The sequence below is a fragment of the Elgaria multicarinata genome, chromosome 4, assembly GCF_023053635.1.
Source record: "Elgaria multicarinata webbii isolate HBS135686 ecotype San Diego chromosome 4, rElgMul1.1.pri, whole genome shotgun sequence".
NCBI classification, from domain to species: domain Eukaryota; kingdom Metazoa; phylum Chordata; class Lepidosauria; order Squamata; family Anguidae; genus Elgaria; species Elgaria multicarinata.
Window position 1 is genome coordinate 111,314,606 of NC_086174.1, and position 18,221 is coordinate 111,332,826.

The window sequence follows — 18,221 nt, forward strand, 5'->3', positions numbered from 1 at the left end:
TACTGGACCTCAGTTTATGCCAGGGGCAGGCAGACTGATGGGATTATTTAATAATGATGCCGCCTGTTAGAAAGGCAATCAGCAGAAAAAACAAAAAAGGCAAAACAAAATGTGCATTTACCAGTTTGACATGCACACAGGCTATCTTAGAACAACAACAAAAAAAAGGAAACCACACCTTTCTTCCGTGAAAGAAAACAGTTTTGCTCACAAATATTCTTGTATATACAATGCTTATACAGCACAGAGTTTCAAAAGAGTTTGTTCAGTCCATGTTATGTTCCATTACACTTAGGGTGATCATATGAAAAGGAGGACAGGGCTCCTGTATCTTTAACTGTAATGTAGAAAAGGGAATTTCAGCAGGTGTCAATTGAAGAGGGTGAAATTCTCTCTTCATCAACACAGTTAAAGCTGCAGAAGCCCTGCCCTCTTTTGTATCTGGCCACTCTACTATAGCTAGTGTAGCTTTAACTGTTGTGATGAAGAGGGAATTTCACCCACTTCAATTGACACCTGTTGCAATTCCCTTTTCTACATTACTGTTAAAGATACAGGAGCCCTGTCCTCCTTTTCATATGGTCACCCTAATTACACTAGCAAGAGTGAGAGAGTAAACACATGTGCTCCCAGAAATGGAGGCGATCTGAGAAAATGGGGGAGGAGCAAATGGAAGAAATCGCAGCAAATCACATTGTAGGCTATAGAGATCCTGAGGCTGGCTGTGGTCAAAATTCCCATGAATTTTAACTGTAACGCTGCCACCTTACAGTAATTTGCAGACAAGGTTGCAATATTCCCAACACAGACAACTTTCTTAGTTGCTGTGGGAGGGAATTTAACTGGAATCCTCTTTATATGCTGGCAGAAGGTTTTGATGTTGACTTTTGTTTTGGTTAGTTATACAGTTAAGAATGGTAGACAGCATCAATCACTAAAAACTCCTAACAGTCTAGTTATCATCTGTCACAACTGGGAATGCTGCTAAACAGAAGCCCGTCTTGAATCTCCATTCTCACCTCTCTAGTAAGTGGGACACATAACAGGGCCCCAGGTGATGAACACAGGTTCTGAGTAGACTCATCGGTGAGGAGGCAGGTCTTTCAGATATCCTGGCACCAAACTGTTCAATATAAATTACTAAACATAACTAAGAAAACAATGAGCAAACCAAAAAGGGAAGAATGGAGGGAAAGGTTCAAGGGGAACAGCAACAAACACAACCATACAAATCTCCCCTGCAAACTTCCCTCTTCCTCCTCTGGAGGTTTTTCCTCATCATTGGAGCACTCTAAGGATTCATCACAATTTAGTTGATGGATGCCAGGTTCTTCTCTCTTAAGACTTCAGACTATTCCTGTGTATTTAATTTACTAAATATAATCCATTTTTTAATCCCTAAGGATTACTCTGTTAGAATGGCTAACAGATAAAACTCAATTAAAAACAAATGCCAGCCATATTTAAGAGATTAACAATGCAATCCTAGGTGTGCCTACTCAGAAGTAAGTCCTACTGTCGTCAACAGGGCTGATTGTCAGGAAAGTGCAAATAGAGTTGCAGCCTAAAAATGCTTCTTACTCTGGAACAAAGGGTGCATCCTGGATTAGCCACTGACTATTTTTCTTGTGTCCTGGTTTATCTTGTGACAGGACAGTGGACATTTTTGTTTGTATAAACAGAAATTGGTTTCTACAAGAGCCTACTTGCTTGTGGTTAAGTTTGTAAAGCAAAACCCAGAATTGATTAAATCTAAAGTGGCAAGAGAAGAAAACATGGCAACTGAATCCTCAGAGAATTTACCTAACGTGTAGCTTCATAAATACTGAGGAAAAGGCCTCATGGCAACAAAATCTCTCTTGCATGCCATTATCAAAATAGTGTAAACAGCCATGGATACTCTCCCTCTCCTTCCCTATTAGGAAAGTAAGAATTTCTGACATTATCTACAGAAATCTCCCCTCATAGACTTCCATTTCCCTTAAGAAAGAAAAAAACAACAACCCTGATCTGCTCACTTGCCTGACAGGCAATGGCCATGAAACTATGGTTTCTAATCCTTCTTTGACTCCACAAAAACACCTGGAGATATTTAATCATTACTCTCTATCCTTGTATAATTAAGACTGCACTTACAAGGAATTAAATAATACTGAACACAGTGGGACTTTATTCTGAGTAAGCATGCATAGGATTATGCTGTAAATTTACTATTATTACAGATGATAGCTAACTGGTTACCTTAAAAATGTATATCCTCTGTGGTTTTATTTTCTCATTTGTTAAGAGTATTTTGTCAACCGCCCAGGGAGCTTTGGCTGTTGGGCGGTATAAAAATGCAATTATTATTATTATTATTATTATTATTATTAATAATAGCAAATGTAGTCTTAGTGCTTATTATTAGCCCAGCTACTCCAACAGTTGTGCTTGCTATGTTATTTTTCTCCCTCTCTCATACTACTAGTACCTGTGGTCAACCCATGAAGCTGATTGGTAGGAAATTCAGGACAGATACAAGGAAATACTACTTCAACAGCACACATTTAAACTATAGAACTTGCTACAAGTAGTAGTGATGCCTTCTGGTTTGAATGGTTTTAAGGGGGGGATTAGACAAATTCATATTAGTCCCTCCTCTCCACACCCTCCTATGGACACATACAAGCAGAGACGTGTCAATGTTCCGACCACTACCATCATCATAGCATTCTCCTCAGGTGCCAGGCCTGTAGTTCTTGGTGGCTTTAGATAGCAGCCCCTGACATTGTTGAACTGTAAGGTCCTTTCTTCAACACCAGTCCTCACTCAGCTGCTTAACCACTACTTCTTTCACTATCTGCTTTCTAGGCTTAAATATTTATTATTCCACTCCGAATGAACTTTCTTCTTCCATCTACTTTCCTCTGTCACTTGGTCTCTCAATTCTTACTTTGCCCTCCTGCAACTATCTTTCTGTCCTCACATTTATCTCATCTCCACAGTAACCAGCTCTCAGCAGCTTGTCATTCAGGATGCCTTCCCCCACTTCCAGCTGCCACTCTCTACAAGATGCTCTTTTTAAATCTCATTTCAAATCCGTTCCCTCATTAGTTTACGCTACAGATGCTAACAATTTAAATGGGTTATATATTCATTACCAGCATTACTTTAATATGCGAATCATGTTGTCACAGCAGTGAACCTTCATTTGTACAGGACCAGCCATCTTTTTTCAGGTATTTTGGCATTGATATGGCCAAATATTCAAGATTCTGGGAAGTATGGTGGAGAATTTGAGAACATGATACAATTACACAATTTTTGTGATCAGTTGTAGCCCTGGTGTTAATTGACCCAAAGGGAAGGGATAACTCTTCAAAATGGAACAAATTTCAATGTACTGCAATTCTGTATGAGTCAGATTTGTACCATCTGGCCCAAAACTACTCTCAAATCCACCTGTAAGCAAATCTACCCTTAGGCAACAACACTGTATGACCACCGTCAGTTTATATAAGATGAGGATCAATATAGGTATTATGCACCTGGAGGAGTCTGACTGAAATATTTCCAGGGGTCTCTTCTGGCAGTAGCAATAAACTTGTAGTTTCAAGCACAGAATTCCCTTTGCCAAATGTAATTTGTACCAATTCTGCCATTTCCTGGGTTTTATCTAAGTCATTCCTTCTATTTCTGATGTTCAAGTGTGAGTTCTATTGCTTATATAATCAAAGTGGCACCACCCATACATAAGGGGAAGTTATCATTGGATTTGTGATAACCTCAAGGTTTGTAGGGGGAAAAAACTTTTTTTAAAAAATGGAGATAAAAACCAAGGAATGCTACTTATCTGTTACTGGGGTGTGGGGAGAGGGGGCAATGGAGTACCCTGGAAGGCATGACTGATTGGGACTTTGAACAGGAGTACTCCACACTGCAACTTTTAGTTGCAGATCTCATTTGTATCCCACTAAATATGATTAGATGCCCTGTTGACTACACTACCATAGCCTAGTCATCATCTGTCATCAAACCACCATCCCCTAAATCTCTAATTAAAAGCTTCCAGTTATCTCTTGGCATATGACCCATACCTTTCAAAAGGCTTTGATGTCTCCAAAATTCTCTGGGGCATTTTGAATAATGGCAGTCTAAATTCCTGCCCATAATTTCCTGGGCCAGATATACACCAAGCAGGATAAAACACTTTGAAATGGTATATATAATGTGTCCTGGGCCCAAACACTTGTCAAAACTGTTATAAACAGTTATAAAGCAGTAGTGTAGATCCTGCTCTGGTCTTTAGAGTGACTGACATGTAGCCTTAGAGACCGATCTGTCCACTTAGAAGAGGTACAGTAAGCTTTCTTCACGCCATTAATTCTTGCTTTCTTTCTACTAAGACTGTGCCAAAGTCAATGCTGTAACAGATATGCCGTCTCAAATTATCTCTTTCCCGTCTATCAACTCACATTTGCTAGAACAGCATGGGCTCTGTAAGCCTCCTCCTCCTCTAGCATCTATGTAATCGTTATGTAATCTATCTAATTCAGTGTTAAGACTATTTCGCTCTCTTTCACAAGGCATTTTATCATTCCCTGAAGGATATCTTTTATATGTTTAGCATTCTTTGTAAACCATTCCTTCTGGGTTTTTATCTCAAATCTGCTCCTTCAAAAAGTTATCCATGCTTTTTTAGGATTCAGTAGCATCCTTTAGAAAATCCATAAGGACCATTCCTTTTCTCTCTTGACCCAGTCATTCAGGGCTCTAATAATATTATGCATAGATTTGTGATACTCCTACCAATTTCAGTTGTCCGCTTGGATCCGAGGGCACAACATGTTGGCAATTCCTTAGCCCCTCTTGCGTTTCCAAAAAGCTGCAGCTAACAGCAAAGGCCCAGACTAGGAGCTAACACCAAGATGGTTGATTCAGGGTGGTGATGTCCGAAAGATAAATTATCTGACAGTGGCCATTTCAGAGTTAGATGTGTTTGATTTTTTAAACAAACACTGAAGATCACTTTTCAAAATCGCAACAAACCAACCACATTAATGTAGTAACCCGGCCTACTCTGCCTGGGCATGTCAAAACTGCTTCGCTTAAATTAAAAGGGTGATAATTTTAATGACAGCTTTCATTATTTACATCTTAAATCCATTGGAATTAGAGCATACTATAGCAAAGAGAAACTAGAACAGTCTACTATACTAAAAAACATGCTGCATCATAAGAAATATATTTATTGGGGTTTTCTGTTAGGATAGAAAGGAATCCGATTTACATAATAAGGAATATGATCTTCAAAAAGTCTTTGCTCAAATGACATACACATACACACGTGTGTGTGTTTTGACAGCTGCAGAAATTAATCTTACAGAAGATTAATCTTACAGAAATTAAGCAAGTACAAAATAGCTTGCTTAGTGGTATTGCACCTCACTTTGTACTTCAACACCATAGCAGAGAGAAATTTCTGTTTCTATGACTTCCTCCCTAATTGCTCTTTCCCAGAGAGAAAAGGGAGTAAGGGCCATTAATTTATTAGTCTGAAAACAATACACTGAGTTTTCAAACAGAAACGTGTATCATATCAATAGCTGCTTGTTTTGTATACACAATTCGTGGCAATGTACGTAATATCCTTTTATGAAGGTGAAACCTGGCACATTCATAGGTAGCAATGGGAAAAGTCTAAAAAATGATATTGCGGGAAGATGATTTCTCAAGATTTCAGAACATTGTTGTTCAAAAGATTTTCATCAGAAAGTTTTCATTTTTAACAAAAAAGGATAAAAAAACATTTTGAGTATTCCAAAAATTATAATACTTCCCCTAATTCTATTTTGGTGAGATTGTTTTAAAAATACATTTCCACCAAAATGATTAGGGTTTTCACTAGCACAACAGAATACAAACCAGCAAGAATATTTTTGATAAGTACTAAAACCTGGGTGTACTTCCTCCTCAAAAATATACATTTCTGGTTTGCATTTATAAATAAACAAGCTAATAATTTTGACAAGAAGACACTTATTTAAATAAAAGTCACAGCCCAGCCAAAGAAAATGACACCACAATCCAGATAATTTCTTCCAGAGAGACGGAAAAGCAATTTATTCAGCATTGGGACCAATGGAAAAATATATTAGGGGTAGGAGAATCACAATAAATTACTGGTTAAACAATTAACAATCTAAAATGAAAAAGTACGTAAATATGAATTGTGGATAATATTCAGGGAATACCATTGCACAGTATTCAGTGTGTTCAGTTCAAACATCTAAAAATGGTATAAACGTGGCACTTGAAAATGCTTTATAGTCAGATGAATAGCAGCAATTTCCTCCATCAGATGCCTAAACTGTGTTTTACCCATTAAGTGGGAAATGTTACCTGCTTCATAACACTATAAAGAGAGCAGTCAATCAATTGCTTTACCTCACATTAGACTGTAAGTAACAAACATAGATTTTATTTGACATTAACTCTGCAATCTGCATTACTGAAAAGGTTTGGTCACATGGATCAGTCTTTAAAGTCTTACATAGAGTTAAATCCCACAGGACTTCCTCCAAGGTTAGTCAAAGAAGGCAAACACACCATTGTACCTTAACATATATTTATCCCCAGAAAGTATCCCTCTCAAATGTAATTAAATAAATCCTGGAAATATGGCACTTTACTGCACATAAAAGCAGAAAGGAAGTTTGCCTCATCTGGGTGATATTTCTTCATCAGTTTTACCTCTATCCAAATATCAGTAATGTTAAAGTATGGGGCCCTTTAAAAATCAATACAACGTCCTTTCCGTTCCCAGTCTCCATAACGCGTAGGTTCAGGGCCTTTGGGTCCTCCCTTCTCTTTAGTAACAGGATTGATGTCATCTGGAAATTCTACAAAGAAAGTACAGCAAAATGCTAATAAACAGACAGTTCTGCTCAACCATCAGACTCGTAGTGTTACAATATGTGCTGTTCCTGGAATCCTTTGGAGAGTCCTTACCCTTCTCTTTACTGTGGCACTAGAAGGTCGCAAATTAGTTGGTTGCCTACTTCATTCAGTGTTAGCTCTGGGATCAAATCTACCATGAGGAATACCAATAAATCAATAGCTACATTATGATCAACTTAGGGAGCAATCCTACACATATGTTTGTGCCCTAAAGGGTTAAAGAACAAGAGGAATGATCTAAATGGGATACTCTAGTTACAAAGCTGACAGCTTTTGGTTTCTATCCACCCAACTCCCCTAAAGAGTTACCATACATTTTTGCAGTAACTAGGCCGAGAAGACCAACACATTAATGTGAGGTAACATCACTCCCCCAATATCAGAACATATCAATTTACTTATCTCAAAAACTTGGGTTTGTTAACAAACACAAAGGACTCAGAATTGCAGTAAAGGGAATAAACAGAGCAAAACATTGGCTTAGCTTCTAATACTTGCCCTAGCTGACATAATAGGCAGGTAAATGGTATCATAACAGGCTACAGAAGATTCAAAGCAAATGGCAGTATTTCAATCAGAAATCAAAATTCTCTCTCTCCCCCCTCTTGGCAGAAGATGCAGTGCCCTAAAGAGTTAAAGAACAAGAGTGTAGCTTTTGCTGGCTCCAAATGGAAGACTGTTAATAAAAGACTTGGGTGATTGAATATTTATAGAAACATACTTGTGAAATTCATGCAGCAACATAAACTGCTTTACCAATTGTGCCCAGAATTAGGATATTGTCATGGTATGTCAGGTAAAACAAAGATAATCCAAGGATAGTCACATTTATTTCCCCTACCACATAATTTAAGGAAGGTTGACCCATTCAGATATAGACTTATGGATTATATGTAAATGTTACTATCAATCACATCTCATTCCTTTCTCTCCATGACACCATGCCTGCATAACACACCCACTTATGGTAGGAGGAGCAGGGAAAGAAAAGATCTGGACCAAATATTTTGCTATACCTCAATGGGACAGCAATTTTGAAAGCAACTTAATATTAAAAGGCCATAAACTGAGGATTATTTCCACCAAGTAATTTACCCCAACATAAAGTTGAGTACATAGTATTTGTTTTACCTTGATACGAAATAAGACCAAATAAACCTAAGGGTTTATATATACTGTAAAATATCACCGTCTCGGGATACAATTATATAACATGTTAACAACTAAAAATATATTTAGAAACTATAAGAAAAACTGCTGAAAGGTGTGAAGTAGTTATGATTTTATGAGACACAGTGCTGAAGCTCAGTTTACTTAAAAGATAACATAGGCGAGATTTACACAACTGCTTTATAGCAGTATTGAAGTGCACTGATAACTGTTGGGAAACATTACATGTTTCTTATACCGCTTTCATAGTGTTATATCCTACTCTTTATTCCACATTATCCAAAATACCACAACAAATGTCATTGGCCAGATCAACACCTTGTGTCAAATCATTACAAATGTGGACTAAAAAGCAGGATATAACACTATGGAAGTGGTATATGGAATGTGGATTGTGTTGCATGTTATCTGTGCACCTTCAATACTGTTATAAAGCCATAGTATAGATCTAGCCATTGTGTGTGCTACAAGGTATACACGTGCAAGAGGGATACAGCATTATGATGACAGGATCATCATGATTTGACACAAGGTAGAGCTGGCCATAATAAAAAGACACAGCAGTGCAGAGGGAAACATAGATGCAATGGGTGAAAAAACTGAATGGTTGATCTTACTTTTAAAATAGGGTTAGTTCAGCTGAAGAAATGATCCTTCGGCCTTTGCTAGACCAAGGGTTATCCCGGACTGATACCCAGGATCGCCCCAGTGCATCCAGACGATGCACAGGTGATGTTGGGCTCAGGCAGGGATCAACCCTCCCTGGCCCCGGGATAAAGCCTACCCCTTTAGGCTCGCTTTTTCTCGCAGTCTCGTGCTGAGCCTGAGACCGCAAGCATATGGCCTATTTTTGCGGCTTTTCCTGGCTCCGTGCAATTACTTGTGAGGAGCCGGGAGCCGCATACAGGGCGCAGGGTGGGGGGAGCGGGGAAACCCATATATTTTTTTAAAACAACAACAACACTTACCTTGGCGCATGAGCGTTTGTGCGCTTCATTCCTTAAAAAAAAAAAAAAGGCAGACGCAACGGATCTCTCTTTGAGCTCGTCGTGCCTGACGTGTAGACTAGGGCGACATCCCGCGATACTTGCATCGCGAGGTCTCCCCTCATCGGGCACGGATTTACTGGTAGGTCTAGCAAAGGCCTTATACGTAAGTTCAACAACCCCCCACAGGTTTTCACATTAGCAAACTGAAAAACATCTGTCCTGCTATGAGTGTCAGTGAATTTAGTATCCAAACTATATCAAGTACACAATGTCTCAGAGCCCTGATACAGACACATGAAGTAAAGTATGCTATTTTTAGTTATGTTTGTAAATCCTGGATAACAAAGAGATACTAATAACTATTAAAAATGAATGTAGTAGGGTCTAAATATATCCAGCTGAAGTTCTTCGTGCATTGCGTGCTTGCCATTACTACATGACTTGAGAGTTATAGCATCTCAGAGTTGTGTCTAACTTAGTACCATTTCCCAAATGTTCATTTTTATATTTTACACATTCATAGACACTTACTTTCTAATGGCTCCTTCTCTGTACTAGATGCTTCTGACTCATCAAAACGGCCTACCGGCAATTTTGGTTTCTTAAGAGGTTGCTTGGTAAATGCAGCATTTCCTTCTGTGCTAACGTTAGTACTTCCCAAAGAGCTGTGCAGAAAAACTGGCCCTATTATAATCAAACATAAATCAAATTAAGAAAGATGTTCACAGGATGCCTCTTTTTCCAAAGTTGAAATCAATATAGATGAACAAAAAGGTGAAGTACTGTAACAGAAAGTCCAGTACAAATCTAGATTTAGATAGATACAGAAAAGAATACAACACCCATGTGAAAGCTTGCTATTAGCGTGTTCATCTAGACAGCTATGAGCAAGTCAATCTACTCTATGGTGTGCAGATACATCATTCATAAATAAAACCTACCATAGATAATTTTCTCCTACCCCCCCCCATAAGCAAATAGATTACGGTTTAAACATATAAACCGTAATCTAGTTTAAACATATAAGGACTTCAAAAATTATTAATAGCTCTGGAGGGAAATTTGTTTCCCCTAAATTGTGAGTATATGAAGCTAACAATTAGTCCATTTAGCCCAGGATTATCTATTTCAACTGGCAACAGATCTCCAAGTTATCAGGAAGGGGTCTTTCTCAGTCCTAACTACTTAAAAGACTTTAACTGGAGATGTCAGGGATTGAATCTGGGGCCCAGCATTAACACATCAGCCCTTTTACCATAGATTAATAAATCTGGAATAAAACCACTATCACCTGGTACTACATGCACAATTACCAACCTGGCCCATAACCACACCAGCCCCAGTTATACACTAAAAGAGTGGGAAAACACTTGTTCTGCATTTTATGACCATCCTGGGTTCAAGTACAAAAACGTGGTTATGTGTATAAGGAGTACCTTATCTACACTAGGTGACCATGGATAAACGACCATAGAAAGTCACAAATAGGGGGAGGAACACACCAACAACCAAACTTTACATGATACAAACAACCAAATCAGATTCTGAGAACTGAGGAGTCACTACGTACTATATACCGTATTTCTTCGATTCTAAGACACACTTCCCCCCCCCCATATAAATATCTCTAAAAATGGGGTGCGTTTATTATTTCTTAGAATCAAAGCTTTTTTTCTGCTGGTGGTACTGACATTAGTGTGCGTCTTACAATCGATGGCGTCTTAGAATCGAAGAAATACGGTATAGGGCTTGTTAAAGAGCGGCACAGATTCTCAGCTTCCCCTTTAGTGTGAATCTGGACACTAAAAATATCAAAGAATTAGTGTTGGTTTGTGCTGCATATGAATGGTCTGACATGCCACAGATGTGATAAGCTTAAGAGTTGCTACCTTTTCTTTCCCATCAGTGCCTCTTTGCACAAATGACAGAAATTTTAAAATTGGTGCAGATTTACCCATTGCTCATGATCATACTGGGAAAATCTGTTGATTTCCATCAGTTCTAGGACTATTAAATAAGCCTCAGGGACAGAAAGAAGGGCAAGGTTATGGCTCACCACCTCCTGGAACAGCTTAGAACTGCAAGGTGGGACCAGGAGATGGGCAGCTACAAGTTCACTACTCAATTGTAACACCATGGGCAAGGTATTTATGGAAATGACCCTCCAATCCATACAAGAATTCATCCTCTTGGTGTCCTCACCCCCCATCCCTTAGCTGTCCATCTCAAATTATACCATTTTTTTTAAAAAAAAACACCTTCGCCCATTGCTGAATGTCAAGGCTGGAGGCATTGGAGCAGTTCCCTTGCCACCAAATGAACACGTATATTTAAACAACAACAAGAAGAACTGGTATACACCAATTGAAGCAAGACCCAAAATGGCGGCATGGGTAGGGGGCAAAGCCAATTATCTATTCTGTCTCATAAGCCATATGCTAGAATGATCTGTATTATACAGAACTAGCTGAACATATTTGCAATTTAAATTCTGTTCATATTCTTAATCACACAGTCCCATTTTAGAAATAGCAAAAACTGAGACTCCCATTTTCTCAGGCAAGTAATTGAGCATAGAATAGAACGTGAGCCCATTCTTCAATGAGACAAATAGCCTGTTCCTAGGCATTTTTTTGCTCACTCAAGTAAGTGTGCATACAAATGGCAGCCTTAGAAGTTAAATCAAAACAAAACCAGGATAGTTACTGGGAAGCTTACTATAAGAACTAAACACTGTTACCAATACCATAATCATTCTGAAAATTACTAAGGTTTGAAGATATTTATTAATATGAGGTCTGAGAGAATGGGTGCAAAGGATAGCGATAAGGTGCAGGTGAGCCAGAAAGAGGCTGAGCATTTGCACCAAAAGTGACTTCTCCTGGAAAACTGCACCCTGTTCCCTCTCCATAGCCTTAAAAGAACCACTGTGGGCATATGTGCCTGTGCATGTGCAGAGTGCTTCATCATTAACAAAATGTACAAGAGAGTACATGTTCTGTTCTACTCCTGGATTTCCTTCCAGAAGTTCTTAGAAAAACCAACAACACTACACACCCCAATTCTTTCCTCCCACTTTTCCTGGCATAGGCAAGGAATTAAGGGATGGGGTGCTTCTGAGTATATGCTCACTGAGCCAATGATTTGCTTTTGATCCCACAAAAAATCCACTCCTAATTGTTGTGTCCAGTTTCTCCACTTCAGTCCAATTTACAAAGCGATTTCTTGCACCAGCTAATGAAATGAAAGGGCAGAAGCTGGTTGCAATATTCTTTTCGGGAGGGGGGAGGCTGCAAAAGCTACTGAAAAGCTAATGGTCAAGGAGACTTTGACCATTAAGGGAAGCAAACTAAAGCTGCAATCTACGCACTGACTTGCCTGTGAGCAAACTCCATTTAAGCTAAGTGGCTTTTAAATCTAAGTAGACATCTATAGAACTGTATTGTAAGTGGGAGAAACAAAACAAAAAGGTAATATAAAACACCAACCCCCATCCTCAGTGCTCTCTGGTTCTAGTCCTCTTCCTCTCTCACCTCCTCTCCCGAGTCAGAGCTGTTTACAGGCACCCGGTTGCTTGTCATGCGGGGAGGAGCGCAAGCAAGGCCCCCGCCGCTTCTCCCTCGTGTTTTCCTATTTCTAGACCTTCCCGCCGTGGAGCCCCCCTCTCTCCCGCCTCTCAGCCAAGGCGAGGAGCAGAAACAATACGCAGCTTCAGCTGTAAACGGAGGAGTCCGTGGATAGCCCCGCAAGTTTAGAAGGAGGGGCAGCCGCTAGAACGCGGGAAGGCAGAGTGGGTGGGGGCTTGTGGTAGCAGCAGCAGCGCCGGATCCGCATTTGCTGCAACCGAACCACTCATAATCCGGCTTTAGCTAACTCCCAGTTCAACCAGAACACGGTCTCGCCTCAGGCTGGGCTGACCCTGCGCCAGATGACCCTGCTACAAGAGGACGGGCCAAAACATTACTGCAGCCTTCTCTCACACACGCCCACCCCCTGCAGTCCTCCCGCCTCCAACCTCCTGCACCCGCTTACTGGTTTGTCCCACTACGGGGACTAAAGAGCGGCCCAAGTCGAACGACAGTCTCAGAGCCATTGCCTGGCTGGACCAGGCCTAGTCTGCTCGGACGCGGCTCCCGAGGTCCCAGGCTATGCAGTGTAGCAGGCGGGATTATGCCAATAAGCGCCGCCTCTGGACTCAGCCCCTTTTCGCGTCATACTGGATTCAACGAAGCTGCAGTGACTCATAAAGCTTTCCGGCAACATTTAGAACGCGGGGTTTGCTAGTTCGAATTGCAACTTTAAGATTGGGGAGGGGCGCGACTGTCCTTCATTTGTCCTGAGGATAAAGTAGATAGGATTCCTGATCCCCTTCGGGCAAGGGATTTGAAAGGGTTCCGAAAGAGGAACCGAGTGAAGCAGAGGGAGCGGATCTTTCTCGCTCTAGGGAGAATAAGAGCTTCATCCCACCTACCTGTTTCCCTCGAATTATCCCGTACAGCGCTAAGCTGTCGCTGTTATTCTTGCTGCTGCTACCAGGCAGCTAGATCCTTTGCATTCCAGGAAATGGGTTTAAGAGGGGAAATGTAAAAAAAATCATTAAAAGAATCAAAGGCTGACCCAAGGTGTGCTTAAAGCTCTCCTTAATATCTATTGTTGTTTATTCGTTCAGTCGTTTCCGACTCGTGACTTCATGGACCAGCCCGGCCGTTGCCACCCCTAGCTCCCCCAAGGTCAAGTCTGTCACCTCCAGAATATCATCCATCCATCTTGCCCTTGGTCGGCCCCTCTTCCTTTTGCCTTCCACTTTCCCTAGCATCAGCCTCTTCTCCAGGGTATCCTGCCAAAGTACTTCAGTTTCGCCTTTAATACCATTCCCTCAAGTGAGCAGTCTGGCTTTATTTCCTGGAGTATGGACTGGTTTGATCTTCTTGCAGTCCAAGGCACTCTCAGAATTTTCCTCCAACACCACAGTTCAAAAGCATCTATCTTCCTTCGCTCAGATTTCCTTATGGTCCAGCTCTCGCAGCCATAGGTTACTACGGGAAATACCATTGCTTTAACTATGCGGACCTTTGTTAAAGCTTACGCAGGTGTAAGCATTTGTTTAATTTTTCTTCAAATCCTGCTCCTGCGCCCCAGTGGCCACTCGGAAAACAAATGATACACTCTAAAACTAGTAGCAAAATATTGCACTTCTTTTGGTTAAGAAGCGCAATTAAAGCAGGATGCATGGGAGTACTTCACAACGAAAACAGATTATAAGGTGGAAAACTTTGGAATCCTTTGCATGCAATTCATAGTGATTGCACAGTATAAGATTGGTGTGATAAAGCTCTAAGTTCGCCAGCTTTCTTTATAGCGTTAAGGCTAGGGTTGAAGGAAGCAGGTTCCTGTCAGCTCAAGCAACACTTAGTACCCATACAATGGATCACGCTGCTGTTACGTGATGTGCTCTCACTAGATTCGTACACATTCTAACAAGACTTACACCCACTTATAAGGAATCTTTTGACATTGGCAATAAAGCGTCTATGGCTAAGGCAATTTTTACTCAAGAAATCTACATCATTGAAGAGGATAATGCCACAATGGCACATTTATTGAGGTTGAAACAAATACAAATGCACAAGGTAATTTTGGGGGAAATTAGCTGAGGAAGTGGAGGCTTAGAAGTAGTTTCAAGACTGAAAAATAAACCTTCTGAGACTTAACAGCATACACACAGAACAGGGGAAAGAGCAGAATCTTTAAAGGCAATATACCTTTTCTTTGGGCTGCAGCCCTTTCCTGTAGACTGGAACTGGGGACCGTTGCAACTCCTGGTCTTAGGTGAAGAGGAAAAGAGTACAGGGAGGCAAAGCACTCACCAATGGTAGCTTGCTCGCACAAGCTGGATTGGGTAGCATGTTTTGTGCTTCTGGTCCAAGAAAGAGAGAGCTAGCTTCCCTTTCTCTAAAACCTGAGGTTTTTTTGTATATGATCTAAAGAAAAGCAGTGACATCACTGCTCATAAACACTGGAAGTGATGCTACTTGCTATGGGAGAGACATAACAAAAGAGGGTGACTGGGGATGATAGCTGTACTTGCTGAAACATTCTCTTTACAAAAGATGATTTTACACAATGCTTGCTTTAAAGACACGTGTTCAGGTTGGGTTCAGCAACAGGGCTGCATTAGCATGCGCATGACCAGTTATCACTCCTGCCATCCAGCATTCATATTCTGCTCAACTTTACTCCCACCTTTATCTCTGGGGAGTGCATTTGACAAGTCTATCAGAAAATGATTACACGATCTAGCCTTGTGTGAATGCTGTGTCTTATTCCTGCTGCAAGTGGGGTTTTGGCTGCTTCAAAATGGAGTCAGTACTGCTCACAGAAGCTACTTTGTAACACTGTGCACGATGTTTGCCTTGTTTCATCTCTGCCATGGACATTCGAATCCATGGCTACTGCAGAAAATCCAAAATAATTTCAACTCTAAACAGTTACCTTTTCAAGCACGCAGCCACTCCTAGGAATGGTAAAACTGGCAAACTTTCCCCCTGCATGTTTGTGAGTGACCATGTTAGTAATTGTTGACAATCCCATGGTTCTAAAACAGCCCTGGATTAACCTTTAAGCAATATAAGCACGTGCTTAGGGCACCAAGGGAAGGGGGCACCACCAAAATTGAAAAGTATGCTCTCGAGATCACATAATTTCAGTAGAGATAATATCAGATCTTATTTTGTTGTATAATCTTTTGGAGGGTGATTAAAAAGTTTTCAATAATTTTTTACTTTTGCATTTTTCCCTTATAACAGTTTTATTTTTTAAAAATGCATAAAACAGTGATTAAAATTTGCGCTGCTCAGAAACATCTGAAAAATAGTACAGGAGGAAGCAACATCAGCTGTAACACATACAGCAGTGTTCAGTAGTTAAAACTCCATGGGTTACTAGAATTAAATGAATACTGAAACAGATGGAAGGGATGGCAATTGGATAAAAGTTTCAAGGAAGGAGCCATAGATTGGGGCTGGGTGGGGGAAGCACAGATGTCATTGAAAGAAGAGCAACTAGAAAAAGAGGTCAGAGTTAAAATAAAACAGAACCTCTGCATTGCAACAATCACTGAAGAAAAATGAGCCTCTGGTGTGAAAATATAATAAAACAACTTTTTTAAATGACAGCACTTACAGTACAACACTGGAATCACTACAAACAGAGAAGAATGAAACTGAGCACTAGTCTTATAAGTGAAATTAAACAAAAGAAAACAAAAACATTTTTCACAACTAAATGGAATGAACAGCTCTGCTGCAAAACGCCAGTGGAATAATTGCAGAACAAGCTGGGGCAATGAGAAAACATATAACAATTAATAGTGACAAGAGACTCAGAGTGCAACTGTGTGAAAGAGAGCCTTGTAGCCAAATAAATCTACCCTTCTCTACCAGATACATTAGCAGCATCTCTTGTGCCATTAAGAGAATTGGTAATGGAGGCAGGAACCTAAACCACAGACTTAACTATGTCTTTTTGTATCAGTACAGGGTATTGCTGTCATAGCAAGCTGGGTATATGGAGATAATAGTTTATTTACTGCTTTTAAGAACGAAAAAGACTACGAATGTGACATGATAGATGCAATATAGCAGGCTGTATAGAGAGAGATGAGAGGGGGAAGCAGAGTCAATCCACTAGCCTTATGGAAATACTTTCCCCCCTCTTCCCTTCCCATCCCTTTTCCTTGTGTGTTGAGTCCTTTTAGAGTGAAAGCCTGCAGGCAGGAGTGGTATAAAGATATTTTAAATGAATGTGACATGCAACAAATTCCATTTTCCATTGCAGCAGTATGCCCTGTACTAGACAAGGTATCATTTGCAGTCATAGGTTGAAAGCTAGCAGTACAGTATTTACCCTTAAAAAAAGAAGGGGTCATCATAGTTTTAAGTGATTTCTCATATACAGACTACTCTAGTATATATAAAAAATCAAGACCTTGAAAATAAATTTAAAAAGAAATTGAAGCAGGGAACAATCAGAGGATTCATAAACACATTTACAGTATGTGCATTCTAATTCTTTGAGAAGATTTTCCCCAGTATCAACTAGGGCTAAGTCTAACTACTTTTCTTATCCTACATCCAACATGAGAATTGTTAGTGTTTTAGCTTCCAAACGGCCAACAATGGAAAAATACCATAATCTTAAAACTGCTCATTTAATGCATATAACAAGGAACCATTTTTTTAATTAATGTGAAAAGTACATACTGCTACTCCAAATAATCAAGCTTACAATCCTATGCACACTAACTCAAGAGTAAGTCCCTCTGAATTCAATGGAACTTACTTCTTTAGAAATATGCATAGATCAGGCTGTTAGTGCAACAAGAGAAATGACAAGTGGCAATATCTATTAATAAAACATCCTTCGTAAAATCCAGTAAAGCATTGCAAACCATTGCATGTTAGTCCACGGAATTAAAAATGAAGAGCACCTTTTATAAGAGCAATAAATTGTCTGGAAGTTTTGCAAGCATTTGAGCTATACAGAAGCACACAAGTTTCAACAGATTATTCCAAAACAACTGGGCTGAAGGCCATTAAAGTGTTTGCAATGAAAAATGGTAAGAATAAGAAATATTAAAACTGTGACCTTGCTTACTGCAGAATTATTCATATCCTTCAGCTCAGTGAAAAAAACAAAACACTGCTTTCTCTCTACATCTCTTAGAAGTTTGTTCAGTTTATTCACACTAGATGCAATAACACAATGCTAAAAAATAAACATGCACTAGATATACAACAAATTTATATTTTCAGGAAAACTGTTCATTACAATGCACAAGACCATTAAGTGCATTACTGTTTGAAACAGGTAAAAAGGGATGAATATTGAACTCAATGCTATTCAGCACCAATAAGAATTCAACAGACCTTTAGCATTCCTGTATATTAAAAACATTTACCAGTATCACTAAAGTTTACCATTTTGTTCCATTTCAAGATGCAATTGATTTCTATTTACAGTAATTTGTTTTCAATAAAACTTAGTATTTAAAAATCTATATTCATAAAAGTATTGCAGAAATTTATAACCTTTACTTTTTTAAAAAATGTACACACAAGGAAG

The 18,221-nt window shown here is 39.6% G+C and overlaps 1 protein-coding gene across 1 annotated transcript; it reads right to left on the reverse strand.

Annotated features, from left to right (window-relative positions):
* Positions 1–6,074: 6,074 nt before the first annotated feature.
* On the reverse strand, positions 6,075–13,247 carry SDHAF4 (succinate dehydrogenase complex assembly factor 4). The gene is made up of 3 exons (XM_063125004.1): positions 13,131–13,247; positions 9,630–9,782; positions 6,075–6,881 (listed from the first exon to the last, which is right to left on the reverse strand). The coding sequence occupies exons 1-3, from the start codon at positions 13,189–13,191 to the stop codon at positions 6,772–6,774; spliced, it is 324 nt and encodes a 107-aa protein (XP_062981074.1). The 5' UTR covers positions 13,192–13,247; the 3' UTR covers positions 6,075–6,771.
* Between the last annotated feature and the right edge of the window lie 4,974 nt (positions 13,248–18,221).